The sequence below is a fragment of the Canis lupus genome, chromosome 23 (genome assembly GCF_003254725.2).
Source record: "Canis lupus dingo isolate Sandy chromosome 23, ASM325472v2, whole genome shotgun sequence".
Lineage (NCBI taxonomy): Eukaryota > Metazoa > Chordata > Mammalia > Carnivora > Canidae > Canis > Canis lupus.
In genome coordinates, this window is record NC_064265.1 from 31,943,372 (window position 1) to 31,966,194 (window position 22,823).

Consider the following 22,823-nt stretch of genomic DNA (forward strand, 5'->3'; position numbering starts at 1 on the left):
CGGTTGGGACCCTTTGTTTCATAACTGCTAAATGGTGAGGAAGACTTTTGAGGATGATGTGCTTTGTTAAGGCCCCAGTCGAAAGTCATATATGGATTTCCACACTGCCTTTGATCCTGCGCTCTTCCCCCGGACCATTTCGCTTTTGTATTTTTAATATCTCCTCTCCTTCTGGAGCTGAGAGGATTGCAAAGCCTGCATTCCTGTTCCACTTACTCTTCCCATCTCCTTGGGGGCAGTTACTACATTTTCCAACCTAGCAGCAGGAAGAGGCAGGGCTATCCCCAGTCCAGATCTGCTCTGCTGGGCAACTAGCTACACCATATACATCTCCATGCTTGGGTGGCTCTGGGGCACTGTTAACTTGAGAAATCTGGCCTCACCAAGCCTTCTGTCCAGCCAGAGAATTAGAACCGTGTCAGGTGCTCAGAAGAATGAGAAAGGTGGCGGTCTGAGGGCTCAGGAAACATTTCCCGATGGGACTGTGGGGAGGGGCTGGGTCCTGCTGTAGGGGTGCACCCTGCTCCCATGGGCGCAGTGGCATCAACCCAGGGCAGGTGAAATGGCTGCATCGTTAACCAGGCCCCAGGGCCATGGGTCCCCTCTCATCTATGATTATCCACGCCTCACCTGCACCCCTGTAGCATGTCAAAGCAGTAAATGTCAGAATTGATGTCGAGGCTGCGTTCATGAAATCAACTGCACCCCAGCTGCATCCATCCCGTCAGCTTGAGGAGTAATAAATGTGATTCAGAAACATGGAGGCCCTTCCCTGAGACTTTAATCCTATTAAGAACAATTCAGCACACATAGAATGGATTATGAAACTGTCTGACAGGCAAGATTTGACATTCAAGATATTCTCAGCAAATGAGTTCACCTATGCTGAAAACAAATGGAGCTTCTGGTATTAGACTTCCAGAACTCCCAAATCATTCGCTCAGCAAACACTGGTCACTGCTAAGCACTGCAAGTGTCGGTCGTGCTCTGGGGCGGTCACGGTCCTGCGGCGCATACACCGGGCCGTGGGGACATTTGGTAGGGGCAGGAGGGGAAGGCGTCCCAGGTATCGGATGCTTGAGCTGGGTCTCAAAGGGAAGAGGAACATGTGCCAAGTAGCAATTTATTCCAGTTGTGCTGTATTCTCCCCCCACACACAAAACCCCTAAGCATGGCCCCGAGCGTAGTCCTGCTCTGGGTGGAAGGTGGGCATCTGGGGGCACGAGGCCCACTTGGAGATGGCCCGGCTGAGGGAGAGCCAGGCGGACCTGCATCTGCCCGGCTGCAGCCCCACTCGGCGGAAACCACGGAGGTGGTGGCAGTGAAGGATTCTACAGATGACAATTGAAAGGCTTTAAGAAAGGGAATTGCAGAGGCAAGTCGGAGTGCTGGTAATTGGGCTTCCGGAGCCCAGGAAGGTCTTTGAACATGTACAGAGAGTTTGTCAGCCAGAGAGAGAACTTGGAAGTTCTGCTGCTTGGATGTGATTGACAGAGATAATGAGAGTGGCAGTGTCTGTGGAGAGGAGCTGCGGTTTTACTGAAACATCAGAGCTCAACTTAACCCCCTCTGCCCTGGTTCCTCCACTGCTCTGAGCTTCTCCACTTCACTCTCCTCTGTGGAAGGGGGAGCGGGGGCCCTCGGACTCACTGATGGGAAAGACGTGTCCGGGGGCAGCCGCTAGCCCACTGAGGACAGGAGGGCCAGGGCAGGGGGCCCCTGCTCATCAACCAAGAAGCTCCAGTCCCTTCCTAGGAGGCACTGGGGTCAGACTACCTGCCTCTGACCCCATCCAGTTCTTTCCCCCTAACCCTACTCCCCCACCCCTGCCTTGTCCAGGTACAGGGAAACAAAGGCAGTCCCTCACCACTCCCTGGCCTGGCCCCTTAGGGTCCAGGGCATTGGCTTGTGCTGACCTTCAGAGGCCCGGAGAGTTGCTGCAGACCATTCCAAGTGAGCTAGCAGGCTGCTCTGCTCGGGTGACGGTTGCCTCAACTGGCTCTTGCTTCTTTATGGAAATACCATCTACTCTCATTCTAATCTCCAGTGTTTTCAACATCCGTGTATCTCATCCTGTTACAAAACAAGGAAAGCGGCCCAGGACTCACTCCCATTCTCAGGTCTGCTCAGAACACCCTATGCCCCCAACCTTGGGCCGTATCTTTCCATACAGTTCAAACGTGGTCACTGGTGTTTACAGCCATCAGGTGGCCAGATGTAAGGTGCTTCTCCATATCTCCTCCCTGTTTTCCATACCTGCTAGCAAAGCAGATGTGACAGAGAATAATTCCAAAACCCCATTAGAGGACCATAATTATTTTTCTGAAATAAAAATGTTTTGATTAAAAGTTATATACTCAGAAAATTTGGAAAGCACCCAGATCCTTAAAAAGAATAAAATTATTCAAAGGCACAGCACTTCAATGAAAGACTTGAGCAGATAAATCAATTAATGACCTAGGTAATGTTTTTCTTTAGGGTGGCAGGTAAAGGCTTTTTTTTTTTTTCAATGTACAAGAGGCATCAATGCTTCCAGAATATCAACCCAAGTAGTAACAGCAAAATTATCTAGAAGACATAGCAAATGGCATAAAGTCCCATTTTGTAAACATGAATGGCTATCCTCTATTCTGGAAGGTGAAAAATAAAGATCTGGAATCAATTAACCCTCTACTATGTGCTTGGTGCTTCTCAAACACAATCCTCCTAGACCTCCAAGTGACCAGCTTCAGAACAGTAACCCCCTTTGCAGAGACATCTACTGTAGTAGATGTGGCAGGGATGACAGCCTCCATCTGATGAAGAGTTTCCTTCTATTATTCATGTGTGTGATGTTCAACATCTCCTCGTTGTGTCATGTAATCTTTTTAATAACCCCATCTGTGCAATTTTCAGAAGTCAAGTGGCTCTCCCACGGTTCTGGAGCTAAATAAGAAGTGAAACTAGGACTTGAACCCAGGCCTCCAGTGTCTTTTGCCCCTAGCCAGCACAGTGTGTGGGTCTCGCTCCTGTCTGACCTGCAGGGAGGAGGGATCAGTGGTTGTGATGTCCTCTTAAAAAGAAAGTCAGTATACCAAACAAACGAAAGAAATACAAAAACAAGTGCCAGAAGAGTCTTCAACATTTCCAACGAAGTGGCATGCAGAGGAGACAAGGGAAATGTAGTTAAGTTGCATTTGATCCGAAGCTCACAGACAGAGGATTCAGTGCATGCATGGGTCCTCCAGGCTCTTGGTACCCTGCCAAGCACCTGGGTCAGCTGGTCACATCATGGAGCTGTGCCACCTGCAGAAGGGCCCTGACTCCAGTGCTCTTACCTGTCATAAGCAGATCCGAGAAAAACTTGTCTGTGGGGATAAGTACTATTTTGGGCTCTGGCATCAGATAATTTGAGCAGAGATGCCAGCAGTTTAGAGGAACATGAGCTGCCCCACATTGGAAGACTTTGGGAGTTCCTAGCCCCATCGGAAATTGAGTACAGACACTAGCCCCTCCTGCCGGCCCTACCTAGTTTGTCCTTAAGAAACCCAAAGAGTCATTCAATGGATAATCCCACTTGTCTCCACAGTGACTGGGGACTCTGTGACAGGGCCCCTCAGTCTGGCTGCCCAGAAGGAGCTGGGAAAGGGTGCCAATTTCTGAGCCAGGCTGATGGGAAGGATGCCCGGCCACTCTTCCTCATGTATTACTTGGTTTAGTTCCATACCCCTGTTTGCTGCCATGAGGACACCAAACAGCTCCACAGGCAGTTCTCCAGGCTGAGATTACAATAGCAGCCCCACAGACAGTTTGGAAAGGGGCTTCCAGGTATTCTGAACTTAAAATTAGATACCCCTGAGACTTATTCTCAACTCTACCATTTCCCAGCTGTGGGTTCTCTGGCAGGTTACTTGACTGTGTGCCTCTGCTTCCTCCTGGGGAAAACGGGCTGTAATGCCCTCCTAAGAGGATAGCCGGTAATCTGATTGACAAAAGTTTGGCAGAGGTAAAAATCTGTTGGTGGTGCAACATATTCAAAAGTGAATGCTCACAGTCGACCAGTTTGTATATTGTGCTAATATTGGTATGGTCTGTATGCTCGTTTGTTTTTCCACCACCTAGAATGGAGAGAATAATATGCCTTGGTTATCTCTAATGACTTCAGGTCATATTATCTCATACCCCACTTCATGTCCTATATATTGGGCATAGAATGTATGAAAAATATAAAATGATTGAAACTATCTACTTTCTGACTGTCTGCAAGGTCAAAAAAAAAAAAAAAAGAATAATCAGTTGAAATAAATCTGACATTTTTTTTTAATCTGACATTTTTTAAAGTAGAGGCAAAAACACCCGAAAATCCCTGAACTCCAAATTATTTCCTTTGTTGTGTAAGGTGCTTGAGCTGTTTATTTTAATATAAAATCAATGTATAATTATTACAGAAAGTAAAAACACAAACAAGTGAAAAAGAGAAACATAAAGAGCGTTCGTGGGTCCGCCTGCCCAGAGGCAACCACCATTAACACCATGGTATAGATCTTTCTGAGGTCTTTCGCATGCATGTGTATAATTACTGTTTTTTGTTTTGTTTTGATTTTTGTTTTTTACAAAAGCAAGATTATACTATACCTGCAGTTATGTGCAGCCTGCTCTTTTACCTAATATTACAATGTGAGTACATTTCCATTTCAATAGGCACATTTTTGCAACATCACTTCAAGGCGCTGCTCATTGTATTCCAGGCCTTCCATTGTGGTAGGAGGGGACCATAATAAATTCATATGTTTAGTACTGCGTCGTTTACAATTATTTTCCCCGATGACGAAAAGCGCAGAGGAGGCATAATTGATTTAAATGAATTGGAAATTAAGAAGTGAAGTGTGGAAAAAAAAAAAATCCTTACAACACATGAAAAGCAGACAAAAGTACTTAAAGATCCAGAAATCTTAACAAAATTGTCCCCTGGAGTCTGCACAAATTACCAAAACCTGATTGGATATATTCATTTTAGCTTGCCTTGTTATTTTGACCATTGTTGTTGTACTTAACCAGTTTGTGTAGCCAAATTATCTTCAGTCCTGCTCGTGTTGCTGCATCCTGAAGATTAAGGCAAACAGTGCACGGGAAGCATCTAGAGGAGCCCTGGCACGGAGTAGGCTCTCTATCAAAAGCTGATTCCTTCCTTCCATTAGCAGTATAAGGGCTAGCCTACCGCAGACTTTGGAGGATATTCTTTATAACTAACAAACTCACTAGGTTTCTTTCCCACATGCCATTGCTTCATCACCCCCAGTTCTGCCATCAAGGCAGAATGGGGCCTGCTGTCCTTTTAAAGAGAGGAGAAGCTCAAGCCATTCACCAGCTCGTTCTTCAGTAAGCATTCACAGAGATCCGGTGTGTGTCAGGCCTTTGCTCCAGGTGCTGGGGACATGAAAGGAACAGTAAGATGTGGTCCTCACTTTCAAGAAGCCCACAGTCTAGGTGGAAAAGGCCAAGTACACATTAAAATCCATGATGGTGAGAGGTATAGGAGCATAGAATGAGGGTACTTGAGTCAGGGAGGCTCTGTCCCTAGGGACTAATTTGTGAATGACTGGCTGGTGTCTCATCCCCCCATTCCCACATGTGTCACTGCAGGTCATCAATGCCATTGAGCAGGACTACCGGCTGCCTCCACCCATGGACTGTCCAGCCGCTCTACACCAGCTCATGTTGGACTGTTGGCAGAAGGACCGTAACAGCCGGCCCCGCTTTGCAGAGATTGTCAACACCCTGGACAAGATGATTCGGAACCCGGCAAGTCTCAAGACTGTGGCAACCATCACCGCCGTGTGAGTCTCATGGAACAGAGTGGTTCCTAGGTGTGGGTGGCCTCATAGTCAGGGTCAGGCCCAAGAGCAAGGCTGCTAGCCTTTTGATTTATTGACAGTGAGAATGAAGTGGCTATGCTTATCCAGTTTCTGGAAGAAACTCCAAGACTTCTCCTTTCCTTTTTCTTTTCCACCTCTCTAAAGTATTCCCCACCTCCAGCGTGGGCTATAGACAGATATCCAGATACCTGTCTGGGTCTCCACCTTCTGCTGGCTTCAGATAAGCTGGGAGCTGGGCTTTGTAATAATTGAACATATGTGATAGGAGTGGGAATGAAGCTCCACTTCTGGGAGATCCTGTTTCCAGAAGGTACCCTTTCTGGTAACCACACCAGGTAGAGCTACAGACTTGGAACCTTGGCCAACCTATTAGCAGGTAAAGGCCCTGATTGCTGTGGGACACAGAAATACAAACCTATTGGACTTATTATGAGCAAATGCACAGAACAACTTTCAGGCTCCTGTCAGCAACTGTCAGCTGTACGTTACTCATCTACATTGCAGTGTTAACTGATTTATTAATTGATCTTATCAATCAAAGCATATTGGACATTCATATGCTAAGCACTATGCCCATTGCTGGCAGTATAGAATGAACAAGAGTGACATGATTCCTGCCCTCATGGAGCTTAGAATCATTTAGGGGGTCATACCCAGATGATCACCCAAAGAAATACAAATGTGAGACCTTGATAGCCACTATGGCAAGATGGTGTGTGGTGTTGGAGAGCATGGATACATACTTCAGGGGGGCATCCCTGATGTTATTTCCAGTTGAGAGCTGAAGGGAGAGAATAAATGAAAGGAAGATGGGAAGAGAAAGACAGGTGTTTCAGGCCAAGGAACAGCATATGCAGAACCTCGAGGGTGGGAAGGACAGGGCCAGTGTGTTCAGAGTCCAGTATGTGAGGGGACTGGGTCAGGACTGAGGCTGATGAGGTGGGTGAAAGCCAGACGCTCAGAGCCTGTAAGCCCTGTTAATCCTTCTGGGCTGATTTTCAGAGAAGTGAGCCCCCATTGAAGGGTGTGACATGAATCAGGGTCAGTGTGAGGGTTATGGACATGATGCATCTGCATTTTTCAAAAAACACCAGGCTACAGTGTGGACCTTCTGTCGAGGACAAGGAACATGCATGAAGAAGATGGACAGGAGAATATTGCAGCAATAATGACAGAGAAGATAGGGTCTTAAGTCAGAGTAATGATGCAGAGAGAGGTGGATGAGTTTAAGAGATTTTGGAGGTCAAATCTTTAATTCTTGGTGAAGGACTGGGCATGGGTGTTGGGAGTTGAGGGATATTGACATATATTGACATGACACCCTGCTTTATGGGTTGGGTAGCAGGGTGTGTCTACTTTGAGAACCTGCTAGAGAAGGTCAGTGGAGGGCTGCTCTGTTCCATTTATTTCAATTAGCTGAAAATAGAACCAGGGGGAAAAATATGTTACCAATAGATTTGGGAAGGTCATAATGAACTTTATATATTTTTTAAAGAACCAGATGTTTGGATGGTGAAGCTCTTCAGTTCTAGTTTACAGAGGAGTTGTAGGTCTTCTCTTCCCTCAAGACTGCATGCTGTGCCAGTCTACCTGTCTGGGCTGACTGATATGTAACAGAGTCCATAACCAAGGGTACTGGCCACCTTACCTCCAGAAGTCATGCTAACTCAGAATTCTGTAAGGAAAGAAGGGTCAGCACGGGCTCCCCTGTAATCCTCATTCTGTCAGGAAGGAATCCTCATCCTGCAGGAAGTCTATTGTCTGACCAGAATGTGACTCTGTCCATGTACTACTTCTACAGCTGTGGGGTCACCTACTCCTTTCTCTCTCTCCCTCTCTCTCTCTCTCTCTCTCTCTCTCTCTCTCTCTCAGGCCTTCCCAGCCCCTGCTAGACCGCTCCATTCCAGACTTCACGGCCTTTACCACCGTGGATGACTGGCTCAGTGCCATCAAAATGGTCCAGTACAGGGACAGCTTCCTCACCGCCGGCTTCACCTCCCTCCAGCTGGTCACCCAGATGACATCAGAGTAAGTGACAGGAATCGCCTCTATGCAGCCTGTGGGTGGGGATCAACGCTCCTTCCCTGCTATTGCTCATGGTGCGAGTCAAGTCTTGATTTCTGGCCTCACCCCCAGAGCTCCACTTCTGTATAGAACCAAGCCTGGTGCGGAAGTGCCTTGGAAAGATGGAAGGGTTGGGTGGCGAGGCTGAGATCCATCCTGGCCCCAAATGAGAGTTCTCCAAAGTCGTAGCCATATGTCATTTGCCTAATCATCAAGAGTCTATCCTCCATTTAAGTTTTTAAATTTAACCCATCAAAGAGAGCATCCAGATGGAAAGAACACAGCCCGCCAGCACTTTAAACAACATAGCGGGAGGAGGCACTGCACTGATTCAGCAACAATCCCAGACGTACGGGGGGAGCCTGGATCCGTACTTAGATAGCGCTTGTGAATAAGCATACGTTTCCATCCCCCACAAACTATTTACCAGTCTGCAGCTCCCACAGGAGTATGGAGGAATATGAAAACTAAAATTATTCAAATAAGATGAGAGCCAGAAAGGGTCTTAAACATCCATTAGTCCATCGTTTCCCCAAGAATGTTCTGAGCAGCACCCGTTCTGGGAAATGTTAATAGGTTCTCCTTGGAAAAAAGGTCCCCCGGTCAAATAAATTTGGGAAATACTGCATACTTTATCACCCTTTTGGAGACTTGCTACACATATTAGCATTGTAAAGGCCATGAGAAATCCTGAAATAAAGAAACCCATTTAAAATTATTAAATACTGCGGAACCGTATTTTTGAGGGGCAGAGTTTCATGGCACGGTAGGTTGGGAAATAATTATCTAGCTCTGCCCCCTTCCACTCAGCAGATTCAGAAAGTAGGTGAGTTAGTGCCTGAAGATCCAGGGTTCATGAGTGGCAAGGCAGGCGCTACAGCCTGCTTTCCTGAAGGCCACTTCTGTCTTAGCCTACCGGTCCACCCCAGGGGCACAGAGGGCCCATACTTTGCAGCACCCTGGGATGACCTGGAAATCTTCAGAAAATACTAATGCCTGACTTCCACTCCTAGATCTTCTGGTTTAATTGGTATGAACTGAGACCTGGGCTTCCGGGCGTTTAGAACTCCCCAAGTGATTCTCACATGTAACCAAGGCTGAGAAATGAAGTTGGCAAGGTCGAATTTTGAGTACACACACCCTGCCAGAGGGACTTCACCGGATGCCTGGGCTACAATGCGTATGGCCAACGTGGGGGTTAGTAGCCTGTGACACACATTTCCCAAATGAGAGGATTGGTCAGTCCTCCAGGCAATTGGCAAACACTAACTGATGACCTGTTATGTCTAAGACACAGTGCCAGGTGCCAGGTTTTCCTTCTGCTGTGGGCCAACTGCTGAGTCCCAAGGATGAGGGGTGGTCCCATCCAGCCCCAGAAGCTGATCCCGGACTACTGCTTTGTACCCAGTCTGCCTGGAGTCCCATTCTACCTCTCTGAGATTGATTCTTGGCAGAAATTATGGAAGCTCCATTCTCCAGGGAGATGGTGCATCTAGTCTAGGATCCACTAAACATCAGAATTCATTTTTAAAATGTGGGTTCATTTTTCTGTTGATGTCTAAAAAAGGCACTCCCTGCCACTATGAATTATTGTCAGGCAGCACCAAAAAAAGGGGTGGGGGAGAAACACTTACCAGTGGAAAACCAGCTTCCCCATCTTGCAGAGCTAACGTGGATGTCCTAGATGATTGGAGAGCCCGGATTCAGGGGCAGAAGTGAGTGCTTATGCCGGTGGGGCTGCTTCTGCTTCCCCACTCTAATGTGGCTGAGTATGGGGCCATCACCCTCTAATCCCCCACGACTGTAAGAATCAAATGTAGTAATTTCCTCAGTCCGGAAAAGGAAAAATTAAGGGATTTAGTTCAAAGTAAAAAATGTCCACATACTATTGGAGCAATTCAGTTTGTTTCTTGAGAGATAAAAGATGGAAAAAGAACATGAGCAACTAAATAAAATAGATTGCAAGACAATTTGTGAATTCGAAATTCGAGCATGCCTCTCAGAAGTGTTTGCTGAAAAGGCATGGACAATTTGACAACCTGAGGCAGCTGCAGCCCTGAGGGGATTGACCGCCAGCTGAAAGGAGAGTTTGAGGAGAGCATGGAGCCTCCTCCATGGGTCTGGGTACAAAATGATCTGCTATGCTAGGGACAGGGGCATTTGGGGGGAATATAGTCTGGACCTTAGAAGAGTTCAGAGAATACCCCTTCAAGGGTGGCTAAGACCAGGTAGTCTTGAATTTGAACCCCAGCTCCATTACCAATTATCTGGTGTGTGTCCTTGAGCATGTTACGTAATTTCTTTGAGACCTACTTGCCATGTCCATAAATGAGCAAATAATAATAGTACCCATCTCATTGGTTTGTGGTGAGAGGCTAACAGAATAGTGCAAGCAAAGCACCTAGCCTATTGCCTGCCTACAGGATGCACACGGGAAATGATTACTGTTAAATAACTATTATTGACTTTGAGTGGTTTGTCAAATTTAGGAAATGCTTCATTACATATAAATGAGATAGCATATGGCACATGAGAAGTACTTGAACATGCTATTTATTATTATTATTATTATATTATTATTATTATTATTAACTAGGAAAAGAAGCATGGGTCTCCCCACAATTAAATATAAGTCATGAATGATTATATTAAGACTCACAGCTTAAACATGAATCTAATCAAAAGCCCTCTCCTAAACATATTACTTGGATTCCCGCTTGGGCAGATATTTGAAAGTTATTTTGAGATCACCCTTCTTAAAAATTCATGACATTAAAATTCAAACAGAGGCAGAAAATGGAAACTCAGGGGAAAAACATCAGAAAACCCAGCAAACCCAACATCTTTTCGATCTCAGTGGGTGATCACTAATTTAGTCAGAAAGCTCCACAGCATAACTAAAGCCCCATATAGTGTGTGCTTAGAGTGTTTAAAAAAACAACACAGAGAAAAGTTCCAATTCACCTAAGGTCATGGATACAATGAAGGGGCTGCTTCAGAACCCACAGATGAAGAACAGGGCACAACACTTCCAGGACTGTCTAAGTTGGAGGGGCCATTGGAGTCTAGGGCCACTGCATGAAGCAAGTGAAATTGAGCAAGAAAATAATCTAGGTAGACATTTGCCAAAGACTTGGGTAAACTTGAGTGTTGGATTTTAAATACGTTTATTTGCTATTCAACAATATCAAGAGCTTGCCTTCTGTGATGAGTTTTGATCGGTGAAAAGCTGCCTTAACACTAAAGTGTCTTTTTTTATGTCTGGCTTTCTCCCTCCTAGAGACCTCCTGAGAATAGGGGTCACCCTGGCAGGTCATCAGAAGAAGATCCTGAACAGCATTCATTCTATGAGGGTCCAGATGAGTCAGTCACCAACGACAATGGCATGAGAACTCTCATTTTCTGGGGGGAGGAGAGGAAGGAAAAGGACCAGGCTCAAGAGAGAACCAGAGGTTGACCACTGTGGAATGTTCTGGAAAGATTGGCTTCTCAGCTGAGAAACGCATGACATCAGTGAAGAAGAAACTGGACCTGTTCCTAATAGGCGACCTTCGTTTCTCAGTGACAGAGCATGTTTAAGATGCCTCGGGAAACCAAATCTATAATAATAAAAATATGGAAAAGTGATGTTCAACGGAAGTGAAGACAAAACAGTATGCATCGGGGTGGGGGGGTACCAAGAGTAAACTCGGCTCCCACCCTCGGGGCACTGGAGTCACCCATCCACAGGAAGAAAGGGAAGGAGGTAGAGGGAAGAAACAGGCAGTTTTCCATTTTCTTCCTCACCAATGACATTCTTTTCTTTTCTCCTTTTGTACTCCTCCCCACGAGCCCTCTCCCTTCTCCCACATCCATTTCCCTTTGCTCATGACTCGTGTAGGGAAGTTCCTTCAAACAAACCCCAGCTCCTGAGTCTCCAGATGTCGTTCTGTCAGTTGCCAAAGGACTTTGCTGACCACTGCATGGGGGATCCAACCAATTCAATTAATGTCTTCATATTGAAGAAGAGATGTACCTTCAATTGAAAACCTTGTTTTTCTTTTGTTTGCATTTTCTGCAAAAAGGAAAAAGAAACCACAAATTGGAAAAAAAAAATAGAAAAACCTGTTTCCGTGTGCAGGAGCACACATATGTGTGTCTGTGTTCTAAAATGACTGTGCTTGTTCGTAACAGATGCAAACAAGAAAGAAGAACCAGGAAGTCTCTGCCCCCGGAAAATCCAAAGGGGCTGGAACGTATTGTTGGTTTTGTGTTCTGGTTGGCCCAGTTGGCCTATTGGCTCAATGGGGAGAGAGGGCAGGGAGAAAAATAAAATGAAAGGGGAAAAAACTCTCAGGAGCTTGCAAATTCAGACAGGAAACAGGTGAGTCGTTTGAATTGGGTGCAGTGTGGGCCATTCTAGAATGATACTGACTGATTAATTATTCTTGGTAACATCTGAAGAGAAGGAGAAGGAAAGTGTTTCTGGAGAATGTTCTTGCACATCCCTGGAATCTGCAATTCAAGAGATGGCAAGAGAGAATTCTTCTTACCTTATCTGTGGACTGGCTTAAGCCGTGTGGCATCCGAGGAATGTTTCAAATGTGTCTGTGTTTCTCTGCATTCCTTCTTGTACCTCATTGTTCAATTCACTTTTGTAAATTCCACCTAACATTTAAATATTTTTAATTTCTCCTTTTATCTTACTCTCCTTGCTAATTTTATCTGTCTAATTAAAATGAGCAGAAGCATGTCTGGGTTTACATAGAATGGTGTCAGAGTGTATGTTCTCACACCCCGGTGGGTCCATCCCCAAGGTACAGGAGAATCCTGAGCAGCTGTCCTTCCTTCTTCCCCTTGTAGGGGAGGGAAAAATATATCCTGGACCTTGTGACTCCCAAGAAGCAGATTATATTAGAATCACTCTCATCCATGTGACCCAAAGGAAGAACTGAATAAATATGAGAGTCTGAAGCCTCAAATATGCAGCTTAAGAAGTCACTGGCAGATAAATATAAACAATCACCAATAATACACTATCAGCCTTGATTTCAGTTCGTATATTGAGTTTAAGAAGTTCATATCCAGGCCAATTTTGTAAAAGCCACTGAAGACTGTTTTAGACTGCTTGCTTGTGGTATGTCTGTGAACAAGCTTTTGGAGGGGAGAGTGTGAGGCCATAAAAGGAGCCATAAAGAAAAGAAAGGAGGAAAGAAAGAAAGAAAGAAAGAAAGAAAGAAAGAAAGAAAGAGAGAAAGAAAGAAAGAAGAAAGAAAGAAGAAAGAAAGAAAGAAAGAAAGGAAAGAAAGAAAGAAAGAAAGAAAGAAAGAAAGAAAGAAAGAAAGAAAGAAAGAAAGAAAGAAAGAAAGAAGAAAGGAAAGGAAGGAAGGAAGGAAGGAAGGAAGGAAGGAAGGAAGGAAGGAAGGGAGGGAGCCACAGTTCCCATGTAGCTTATTTAATGCAAATTTAAGGTGAAATGAGCCTTAAATCTACCCCCTAATCTTGGGTAACATTGTACTTGGGGAGGTCTTACTTTCTGAAGCCCCTTCAAGGAGGCTCATTGGCCAAGGGGTACAGTTCTGATGTAGGGGAACCCATCTTAACATATCAGCCTTGTGCTTAACCCTGGGGGGACAAGAGGAGATGGACAGAACTGTCCCAGCAGATTTTCATTTGCAAAGAGCCCCAACCCTGCTATGTAGGAGGTAGAAGAGAAAACTTCCCCTTATTAAGCTTGCCAATTCCATGCACAATTTGCTAATTACCCCAAAGACCTCAATCCATGAAGTGTTCTTACAAGTCTAGGCAATTCAGCTAATCTACTCTCAATTTTCCACAGGAATGAATTTTAATTTGTCACCAAATTTCTCAGGCAGCATCCTTATCTGAAATCCTCACTGCATCTCCACCAATGCCAGCCACCTTCTGGCTGTCAACAAAGCAAGGTCAAAGTGAAGTCATGTCATGCCCTTAGGTTTGGTTTCACCATAAGATCCCACAAAGGAGATAGAAAGTGGGAGAGAGAGAGAATCCAAAGTGCACACAGGGAAAGCATGAGGGGTCAGCAGAGCCAAAGCCAGGGCACCTCGAGACCTAGTTCTCAGTGGGAGGGGCATGACCAAGTTCTTGACATACCCCCTTCTCTGCAGATGCCCAGCACAGCTTCACATGCCAGGCTGCCCCCTACCCTACACCCCAGAATGTGGTGTGTCTCTAGTGAGTGAGATATCATGCCTTCCCTCTGTAGCCCAGGGTCAGTCATTTACCTCCCTGAGCCTCTGTGCCCTCTTATGTATAAACGGATAGTAGTAACGACCTCTGATAAGGCCTGTCTAACACTCCTGAGCAGCTTCTCTATGCCAAGCACGGTGTAAGTACTTCACATCTATGAACTCTCTTCCTCACAAGCATCTTACAAAGTAGTAGCAGATACTTTATTGTCCCCAGTTTTCAGATGAAGAAACAGACAGGACCTTTCCTACCTCACACAATGGTGGAGTCAGGATTTTGAGTCAGACAATTTGACTCCGTGCTCTTATCCACAATCCCAGGGGTCTCACACTTGAGCATGCATTAGCATCCCTGGAGGGTGTGTAGAAACGCACATCACTGGGCCCAACCCATGAGTTTTCTGACTCAGTAGACCTGGAGCGGAGTCCAATAATTGGCACTTCTCACAGATTGCCAGGTGGCCAACTGATGTTGCTGGCCCAAGGACCACACTTTGGAAACCACTGCACTACACTAACCGGCCTTCCTGGAATCAGTAATAAATGTGAAGTTCTTGACTCTGGGAGGGATAGTTATTAAAGTTCTTGAGCTACTCAGAAAGAGAGAAATGAACCCTCACCTTCTTGGACATGAAGCTATAGGAGCTGAGGCTGGTCTCCTGAATAGAGGTATCTGTGCTCGTTGGCAGTTTGGTGCCAGGAGACTTAACTCACACCTTCAAAAGAACTCCAGAAAAAATGCTTCCTGGCTGTGAGACCCCAGCCTCCAGATTTCAGTTAGACATGCTACTTTATCATCTGGCAGAGGATGAATTCCAATTCAAATTGTTTCTTAAAAACACACTTTGCACAGTGGGCAGTGGCCTGTGGCCCCCTGAGCTGGGCTAGAAAGATGTAAATCTACAGCCGTGCTACACAGCCCAGGATATGGCTTACAGAGACAGGCTCTGTGCCAGGCATGCCTGCAGCCACCAAGGGTCATGCGGGTGAGGACTGCACAGGGAACAGGTGGGCGATATTTAATTAGTGCTCCTGACTCAGGGGTTATGGGAATGGAGGTGATTTATGAGAAAGCCTTTGAGATTATGACCCACCTCTCTGTGTTCTCTCCTTGCCCCCTCTAATAAAGGAAGACAGGGATGAAGCGAGTAGATACATTTACAGAGTGGGTGTTTATTGTGTCATTTGAAGATCACTGGAGCTCATAGATGTCAAACAGGTACGGATAGTACCAAAATCACATGCCTACTCTCACCTACCACCTCCCTATGCCCCTCCCCCCCCACAAAGTTATGTGTAGATCTGGGTCAGTGAGGTCCCGTAGGATAATTGAAATCACTGAGGTCCCCTAGTATAATCGAAATTAAGTAAAGGACAGAAGTTACCCTTGGCCATGCCTTTGTGAAAAGAACAGAAACCAGTGAGGATTGAGGAATACAACACCAGGAATACTGGGGGCAGGAGGAGTGGGATACTGGGCCGAAAGGTGAGAATCTACCATGTGATTCTCAGTTAAAAGTGCAAGACTCTTAACAGCTAGGGTTTATTCTAAAAAGGCTTTTGTGAGTTAGCCTGGGAACCTCATTATCATTTCAAAAGTAATAATGGCTTTGGCCCCAGCTGAGTAAGGGCATGATTAGGTCCCTGGCAAGTGAAGCAAGGGACAAGCACAACCATGATGGAGTATTAGCAACAAACAGGTAGCATCCAGGGTTCTCCGCCACCAAGAAGGCTCAAAGGACACTTATGATCCATGTCACAGAGAGCTTTGCATTCACTGAGATGCCTTGCAGTTCATATAGAAGTTTCAGGGTCATTTTCAAAATTGAAATGAGATTTTGTATGGTCTAAGATATCAATAGGGCTGGGGGTTGGTGATGGGAGATGGGAATCACTGAAGCCGCAGAAAGGTTGTCAAAAGGGGAGGGGGTGACTGGATCACACACTGAAAGGTCATTCAAGTTGATCGATGTTGAATGGCAACTATGTTCATCACCAGGGAATCTCTTGAGACTAGCAATTTCCAAATGAGAACAAGGGCACAGGGGGCTGATAACAAATTCTCAGTCCCTCTCAGAGAGTACCAGCCCTGGTGGTGGGCAGGTGGGGGTTGAGGTGTCCTACAGATCCTGTTTAAGGCGGGGGGTGTGATGGACAAATTTGGGCAGTGGTGGATGGATCTCCATTATGCGCCTGGGAGAAAAGGAGAGCCCTCTGCCCTTTACCCCTACCCCTGCATCCCTCCTGGGCTGACCGTGTTATTGCAGGCCCTTCATGGGTTCCTGTGTTGCCAGGAGTCACAACGTGACACATGGTGTTCCTTCTCTTCCAGAAACTTCTGGTGATCTCCGGAGTGAGAGTGGACTCAGGTCATGTCCTAGTCACCTCTGTATCCAGCACCCAATACACTGCCTAACATGTGGCAGGTGCTCAATACCTATCTGGTAATTTAAATAAATTTGAGTTGAGAAAGTTTTGGGTATCATCATTTTACCTACTGAAGTCCATGACCTGAAACAGCACACTTTTAAAGAAATTAGTCCCTAGGTATTCAGTTGGAATCTTTCTCACTTATTCTTAACTGCTATCAATTGTAAGCTATTCTAATTTTACTTTTGTGAAGTTTAACACACTCCTTTTCAATGCCGTCTGCATCTTTCACACGATGTCACGGTCTTCCCCAGAGAACCAGCCGGGGAAAGCAGCATCCCATCAGAGTGTCAGTCACTGTGTGAAGAACCCACCCGAGACACAGCAATGAATGCAGCCCTGTCCTTGGTACAACAGAGGCAGTAAGAAGGTCAATGAAGGGCAGTGAGCAGCCCATCCTTCTGAAAGTAGAACCAGGGCTTCTGCCTTGCCAGGTTGTATCCAGCTGGGTAGAAAGGATGGTGGGACTTCCTTTGCCAAAACTGTGTCTTTTACCATTTCCTGTATACTGGGACTTTCTTCCAAGAGTTGTTTTACCATACTAAATCCACCTTCATTCCAAGATTCCTGTAGCCACTCATTCACCGGGGGGGGGGGGGGGGGGGGGTAGGTCGGGGGGGAGTTTAATTAAGAAAAGAAAACAAAATTATGGACAGATAAGCCACTTTCAAGGTACTGAGATGCTGAGCACATGCTATTTTGGTCTTTTAAAATATAGAAATTCTCTTCTCTTGCATTTCCTTTTCTGCCATTTAAATTCATATCTGCGTGTACATTAGGAACTACTGTAGCTCTGGAAATGGCTTTCTGGCACAGAATAGATGACAAGTTCTAGCTATAATCTTTATAAGCAGAACTCAACTTTGTACATAACTTCCACAGGGACATAGGGTGATGGGAGCACAGAGAACAGCACTGCCCTTGTCCTAAGGGGTCAAAGAAGGCATCCCCGAGGGAGGTCTGTTAAACTGGAACCTGAGGAGTGAAAGCAATTATCAAAATTGGGAAAAGGAGATGTGAGTGGTGGAAATGGTCTTGTAGGTGGAGGGAATAAAATGGATAAATGTTCCAAAGCCACAGAGGAGGTGGTATGTTTGTGGGATGACAGGCTGTTCAACAAGGCTGGAGAACAGTGCTGGATGTGGGTGCCTGGAGGGGTAGGCAGGGGCTAGATCATGAAGGATCTTATATGGCCTAAGGGATCTGGATATTGTTCTGAATGCAATTGGTGGAAAGAAGGTTGAAGCAAGGGAAGTATATTTTATATAAATCACTCTGGCCACAAAATGGAAAATGGAGTCGAGTGTACTAAACTCAGTTCTGGGAGACTAGTTAGGAGTGGTTGCGATAATGTAGGCAAAGGCTGATGGTAGCCTGGGTGAAAGTGTGAAGTAGCAGTGGGGACAGACTGATTCAAGAAACAGAAAGAAGATAAGATCAATAGAAGATGGAAGGGGATTTGCTGTCAGTGGAGAAGGAGAGTACAGTCAAGGATGAGATTCCAAATTTCTGCTTTAGGCAACTGAGTGGCTTTATATACCATTCACTGAAATAAGGGATACAAAGGAAGAAGAAATTGGGGGAGGGGAACAATATGAATTTGAATTGCCCATAGGCCATTGGATACAGGGATCTATAATTCAGCGGAGCGCTCTGGGCTGATGGTACAGATCTGGGAGTCATCCTTTATCCAGATGGCCATTAAAGCTGTGGGAGTGGAAGGTTTTACTGCATGAGAATGTAAGAGCGAGGAGAGAAGTGGGCCCCCATGGAACCCTGAGAAACAGCCAGACTTAAAAGATGTTCAGGCAAAGGGAGGCTCACAGAGGGATCAGGATAGAGCCACTGCAGAGAATGAGGAAAAGCCAGGAGTGTGCAGTGTCCATGGAACCAAAGGAAAACCTTTCAGGGGGAGATAGTAGCCCGAGGGCCCAGGGCTGCCAAGGAGAGCTAATACAAGGTAGAGGTTGAAAACTTCCCATGGGTTTAACTGCCGGGGGTTCATGGGTGCCCTTGGTAGGGGCAGTTGCAGCACAAAACACTGGCTGGATTGAGAAAGAGAAGCGTAACTTCAAAGTGGTGGAGAAAATAAGGAGGTAGCTGGATTTCTTCCTCCTTTTGGTGGTTGTTACCTTGTTGGTTTTTTTGTTTTTTGTTTTTTTTTTAAGCAGGAAAGACTTGAATATGTTTGAAAGATACTGAAACAGAATCCATGGAGAGAGAGAAAGGAGGGTCACTGAGAGAGTGGGTCCAGGAAGGCAGGGAATGCAGCCAGAGGGAGGAATAGCTTAGAATACACAGTGGGCCCAATTGTTTATGGACGATGAATGAAAGGATGATGGCATGAGCTCCTAGCAGAATTTTGGCTCACTGGCCAGCCTCCTCACAATCTCATCACTTAGTTCCCACAGCCTCTTGTGCAGACGGTGGAAGAGCCACGATTGGACTCATGAGACTTGCCATCACACGCTAGTGCGATAGCAGGCATGCTCATTTCTGATGAAGGGGATGGGCAGAGAGTGTCAGGGTCATCTGAGAAAGGAATGGGAAGAATCACAGGCCTTCTTCTCACCCAGAATCCCTCTGGGGCTACCAATGAGCAACATTCAAAGTCCTGATCATGGAAGGGAGGCCTATGCCCACCTCTCTGGCCAAACTGCCCACCAGCCAAAACCTACTGCCTATCCAGACCCTTTTTACCTGGTTTCTATACTCATGGATATTCTTATGCTGAGGAGCCCTCCAACCCCCAGCCTTTGAGCCCATCAGGCCCCAGCTCAGGTGTCATGCGTCTGGTGAGGGTAGCTGAGCCTGCAGAGTCAGGACCCTCCATATCTATCTCCTCAACAATTGTCCTTATTTCCATCACATTCAACCTTCAAGCCCATGAGCTCCTTGGACCGTATCCATCCGTATATCTCCAGCACCCAACACAGGGCCCACATGTAATAAATGTTTGTGGGAGGGAAGGCATGGCCAGGCCAGGGGAGACTAAAGCCGAAGGAAGGAATGTTCTGGGAGAGTTGAGGGTCAAGAAACTGGTGAGCTCTGGAAATTGGCTAAGAAAGCCTCAGCAGCAGAGAATATAAAGTGTGCCCAGCGGGGAGAGGCTGAGCTAGGATGATAGTGAGAGGCCATAGGTGGTCACTCTGGCATGGGAACCAGGGCAAGCTTTGGACATCCTAAAAAGTGGAAGGACCTGACAACTGACCAACTAGACAGACCATGGGATTGGGATGTCTGTACTTCAAGGTCAGGTCTTAGCCATAGTGACGGATCCCAGACTCCCAGCAACTACAGTAGTAGGATGGGGAGCAGAGGGTAGTAGTAGCAAAGCAGAACTCCACACATTCATCCACCCAACATGTGTCAGACTGCTACCTGGCCAGGAAGACAGGTCAGATAGTTCAGGGAGGACCCTCAGCATTTCCACTCAAGCTTGGTATATGCTCGGGCAGGTCACCAGCCTCTTCAGCTGCTGCTTCCCCAGCACTCACATGGGACAGACCCAACTAAACCAGGTGGACGTGGGGGTCATTCTTGGGCAATCTTCACTGCTGCAGGACACAGTCCTGAGTGTACACAGCAATCTTTACCTGTTCAGATGCTGTGCCATGTGTTGATTGAGCAGGTGGGCAGCTACATGTGAGCTGGGGACTAACTGCTCTCATCAGGAGCATGAGCAGGAAATAAAGACTTCAGAAAGTGTCCCACCTCAGCTCTACAAACAAAACATACTGCTTCCAAATCTGACCAGTTAGCCTTTCTTTTGCTGGATTGCTGTGGTTCCATATTAACTCTTTGAGTCCCTCCACCCTACCCCACCCCTGGCCCCATGTTGAAGCAATAGGCTTGATGAGAGCCGAGCTCTGCTCCCCCAGCACACAGTAGGAAAGGTCTGGACCCAGGACGCAGAGCATACAGATGTCTGGCATTCAAGCCTATGGGCTTTGGCAGGCAGATTGGGTTCCCACTGTCTGATCGCAGACATCTCGGGGATCTCTGACCACAGAAGCAGATAAGCTGATTAAGCCTCCCATACCAGGTTTCAGTCTAGGAGTGAGAGCTGAGAGTGTTCTGCATTTAGAATTTAAAGTGCATCTTTTTATCAGCTAATTAAAGGAGGTGCTCCTGGGGTGGGGGCCAGAATTATGGCCACTTGAGAAGTTCTCAAAAATAATAATCACAAATTCAATTATGTAATTGGTAATAGAAATTGCTACAATTTTGAGTGTTTGCTATGAGACAGGAACACTGAGTACTTACACAACTGGTATTATCATGCCCATTTGAAAATTAGATAACTAATAAGGCTCAGAGAAGTTCCAGCGGCTTGTTCTAGATCACACTGAAGATTCAGGATTTGAACCCAGGTTATTTGCCTGGAGCATGTTCTCTGAATCACAAACCATTGTGCCACCTGAGACATCTGGGAATTTTTATGGACCACCCCAGGCCTGGCACATAGCATAGGTGATTTGTTTATATGCTAAGACTTTGGGTCTGTAAAACAGGGGTGATGTTGCTATTCCATGAGGTTTTTGCAAGGGTGAAACGAGGAGCCACATATAAATCACTCGGTCTTGTTCCTGGTTTTTAGGGAGTGCTCAGTAAATAGTAGCTATCAGTTCGTTTATTTTACTTCTAGGGATTTGGGAATATGACCTAAAAATAGAAAGCAAATTAGTGCCTGAGGTTTGTTGTAAAAAGTCTTCTTGCTTTCTGATAAAGGTCAACCCTTAACCTCTGTGGATTTGGGTTGGGTTTTTTTTTGGTTTTTTTTTTTTTTTTTGAACTTCAAAGTTGCATGTACCTGTCATCTTAATCATTTCTGCCCTTCACCTTGCATGTTTACAGAGATTGCAATTGAGCTTTGCCTTGCTCCTAGGTGCATTTCCAGGCCACCTGTCATATTGGACCAATGGTTGGATTCTGGAAGCTTCTTCAACATGTTGCATAGGCACTTGCTTGCTTTTTCTCAAAGGTCAGGGGCCTGTCCTCCTGATACTAAAGCAAGTATCTTCTTTGGATTAAAGCCCAATATCTGAGCCTGTCAGTCAGTAGGAGGAGTTTTCTTCAACTAATAACTTTTCAGAGATTTTTTTCTGTGACCAAAAAGCCATTTTTGGAGGTCAGCCTACTGGGTTTCCAAAAGAGTACCGAGTATTCCATCGGTAGGCAAGTGGGTTTTAGGACCTACGTGTCCAAATTCTTCAAAATCATAATAGTCATGCATTTATTTTAATGTACACTAGAGAAAAATATATCTATCACACAAAATGCATGCATTTCTTTCAGAGATATTATTAAGTTTCCTCTTGGAATAAATTTATTCAAGTAAATAGTGTCTTGGTTTTAAAAAAAATACAGCAATCAAATGATAGCACAATTAATATGTAGATATGGCCAAAAAAAAAATCATGAAGGAGAGGATTGAAAAACAGAGGCTAGGAAACTCTTGAATCCTTCTCACTTCTCTTTGCATTTTCCGCCCCTCCTAGACACGTCCCATAATACCCACTGCCCTGTGGCTTGTCCTAGAATTTTAGCCAAAGTAATGCCTGACCCACCTCCTCTCTCACCTGGTAAGCCTCCTGGCCTCCCTTCAAACCTCAGCTCTCTTCAGGGGCATGCCGAGGTCCTCCCACGTGGGTCTGCTGCTGGTCCTCAAGGCCCTGAGCGCCCTCTGCCTCTCACTGTCATGGTGTCAGCTCTCTGTATTCTGATGCTCTGCTTATGTGTCTGTAATCCACTGTCCCAGACTGGGAGCTTCTCCAAGCCAGGAGCATGCTTTCCTCATGGCTGAATCTGCAGGCCTGGTGCTCAGCCGTCACACAGTAAATCTGTTAAGTAAATGAACTGATAATTGAATCCACGTACTTTTGCCATCAGTCGCCTCCAACCAGGAAAACAAAGGACCAAAAAAACCCGTATTGATTACAATGATTCTTCTTGAACTTCCCTCGCCCCAGGCTCAAGGTTGGGCCACTTCTACTACAACTCTTTAAAATCATGTTTACACCACCTGCTCACTTGGTTGTATTTGTGCTTTCACTCAAGGAAAATGCAGCAGCTGAGCAAGGCACCTGGTGGCGGGTGTCCCTGCAGAACAGAGCAGATGGCACCAGGACTTGCATCCACTTTGCCCATTGGGGGAAGGGCTACTTTGCTTATTGGTGGCCTCTTGTCTTACAATCTGATATTTTCCAAACGCAAAGGGCCTACTGCAACTTTGAAAGATATTCTCTCTGACATCCAATTTAAC

General features: G+C 45.9%; 1 protein-coding gene and 1 long non-coding RNA gene across 4 annotated transcripts in view; one reads left to right on the forward strand and one right to left on the reverse strand.

Moving 5' to 3' along the window:
- Positions 1–12,668, forward strand: part of EPHB1 (EPH receptor B1) — a 474,027-nt gene extending 461,359 nt beyond the window's left edge. For all 3 annotated transcript variants that reach the window (XM_035704776.2, XM_035704777.2, XM_025448798.3), the window contains 3 exons: positions 5,623–5,816; positions 7,728–7,883; positions 11,200–12,668. In XM_035704776.2, the coding sequence (XP_035560669.1) occupies positions 5,623–5,816; positions 7,728–7,883; positions 11,200–11,308 (459 nt within the window). In that variant the 3' untranslated portion in view covers positions 11,309–12,668. The remainder of the gene's footprint in view (positions 1–5,622; positions 5,817–7,727; positions 7,884–11,199) is intronic.
- On the reverse strand, positions 11,686–22,388 carry LOC125753430 (uncharacterized). The gene is made up of 2 exons (XR_007405267.1): positions 22,141–22,388; positions 11,686–11,973 (listed from the first exon to the last, which is right to left on the reverse strand). It is a non-coding gene; the product is annotated as an uncharacterized LOC125753430 (long non-coding RNA).
- Positions 22,389–22,823: the final 435 nt, after the last annotated feature.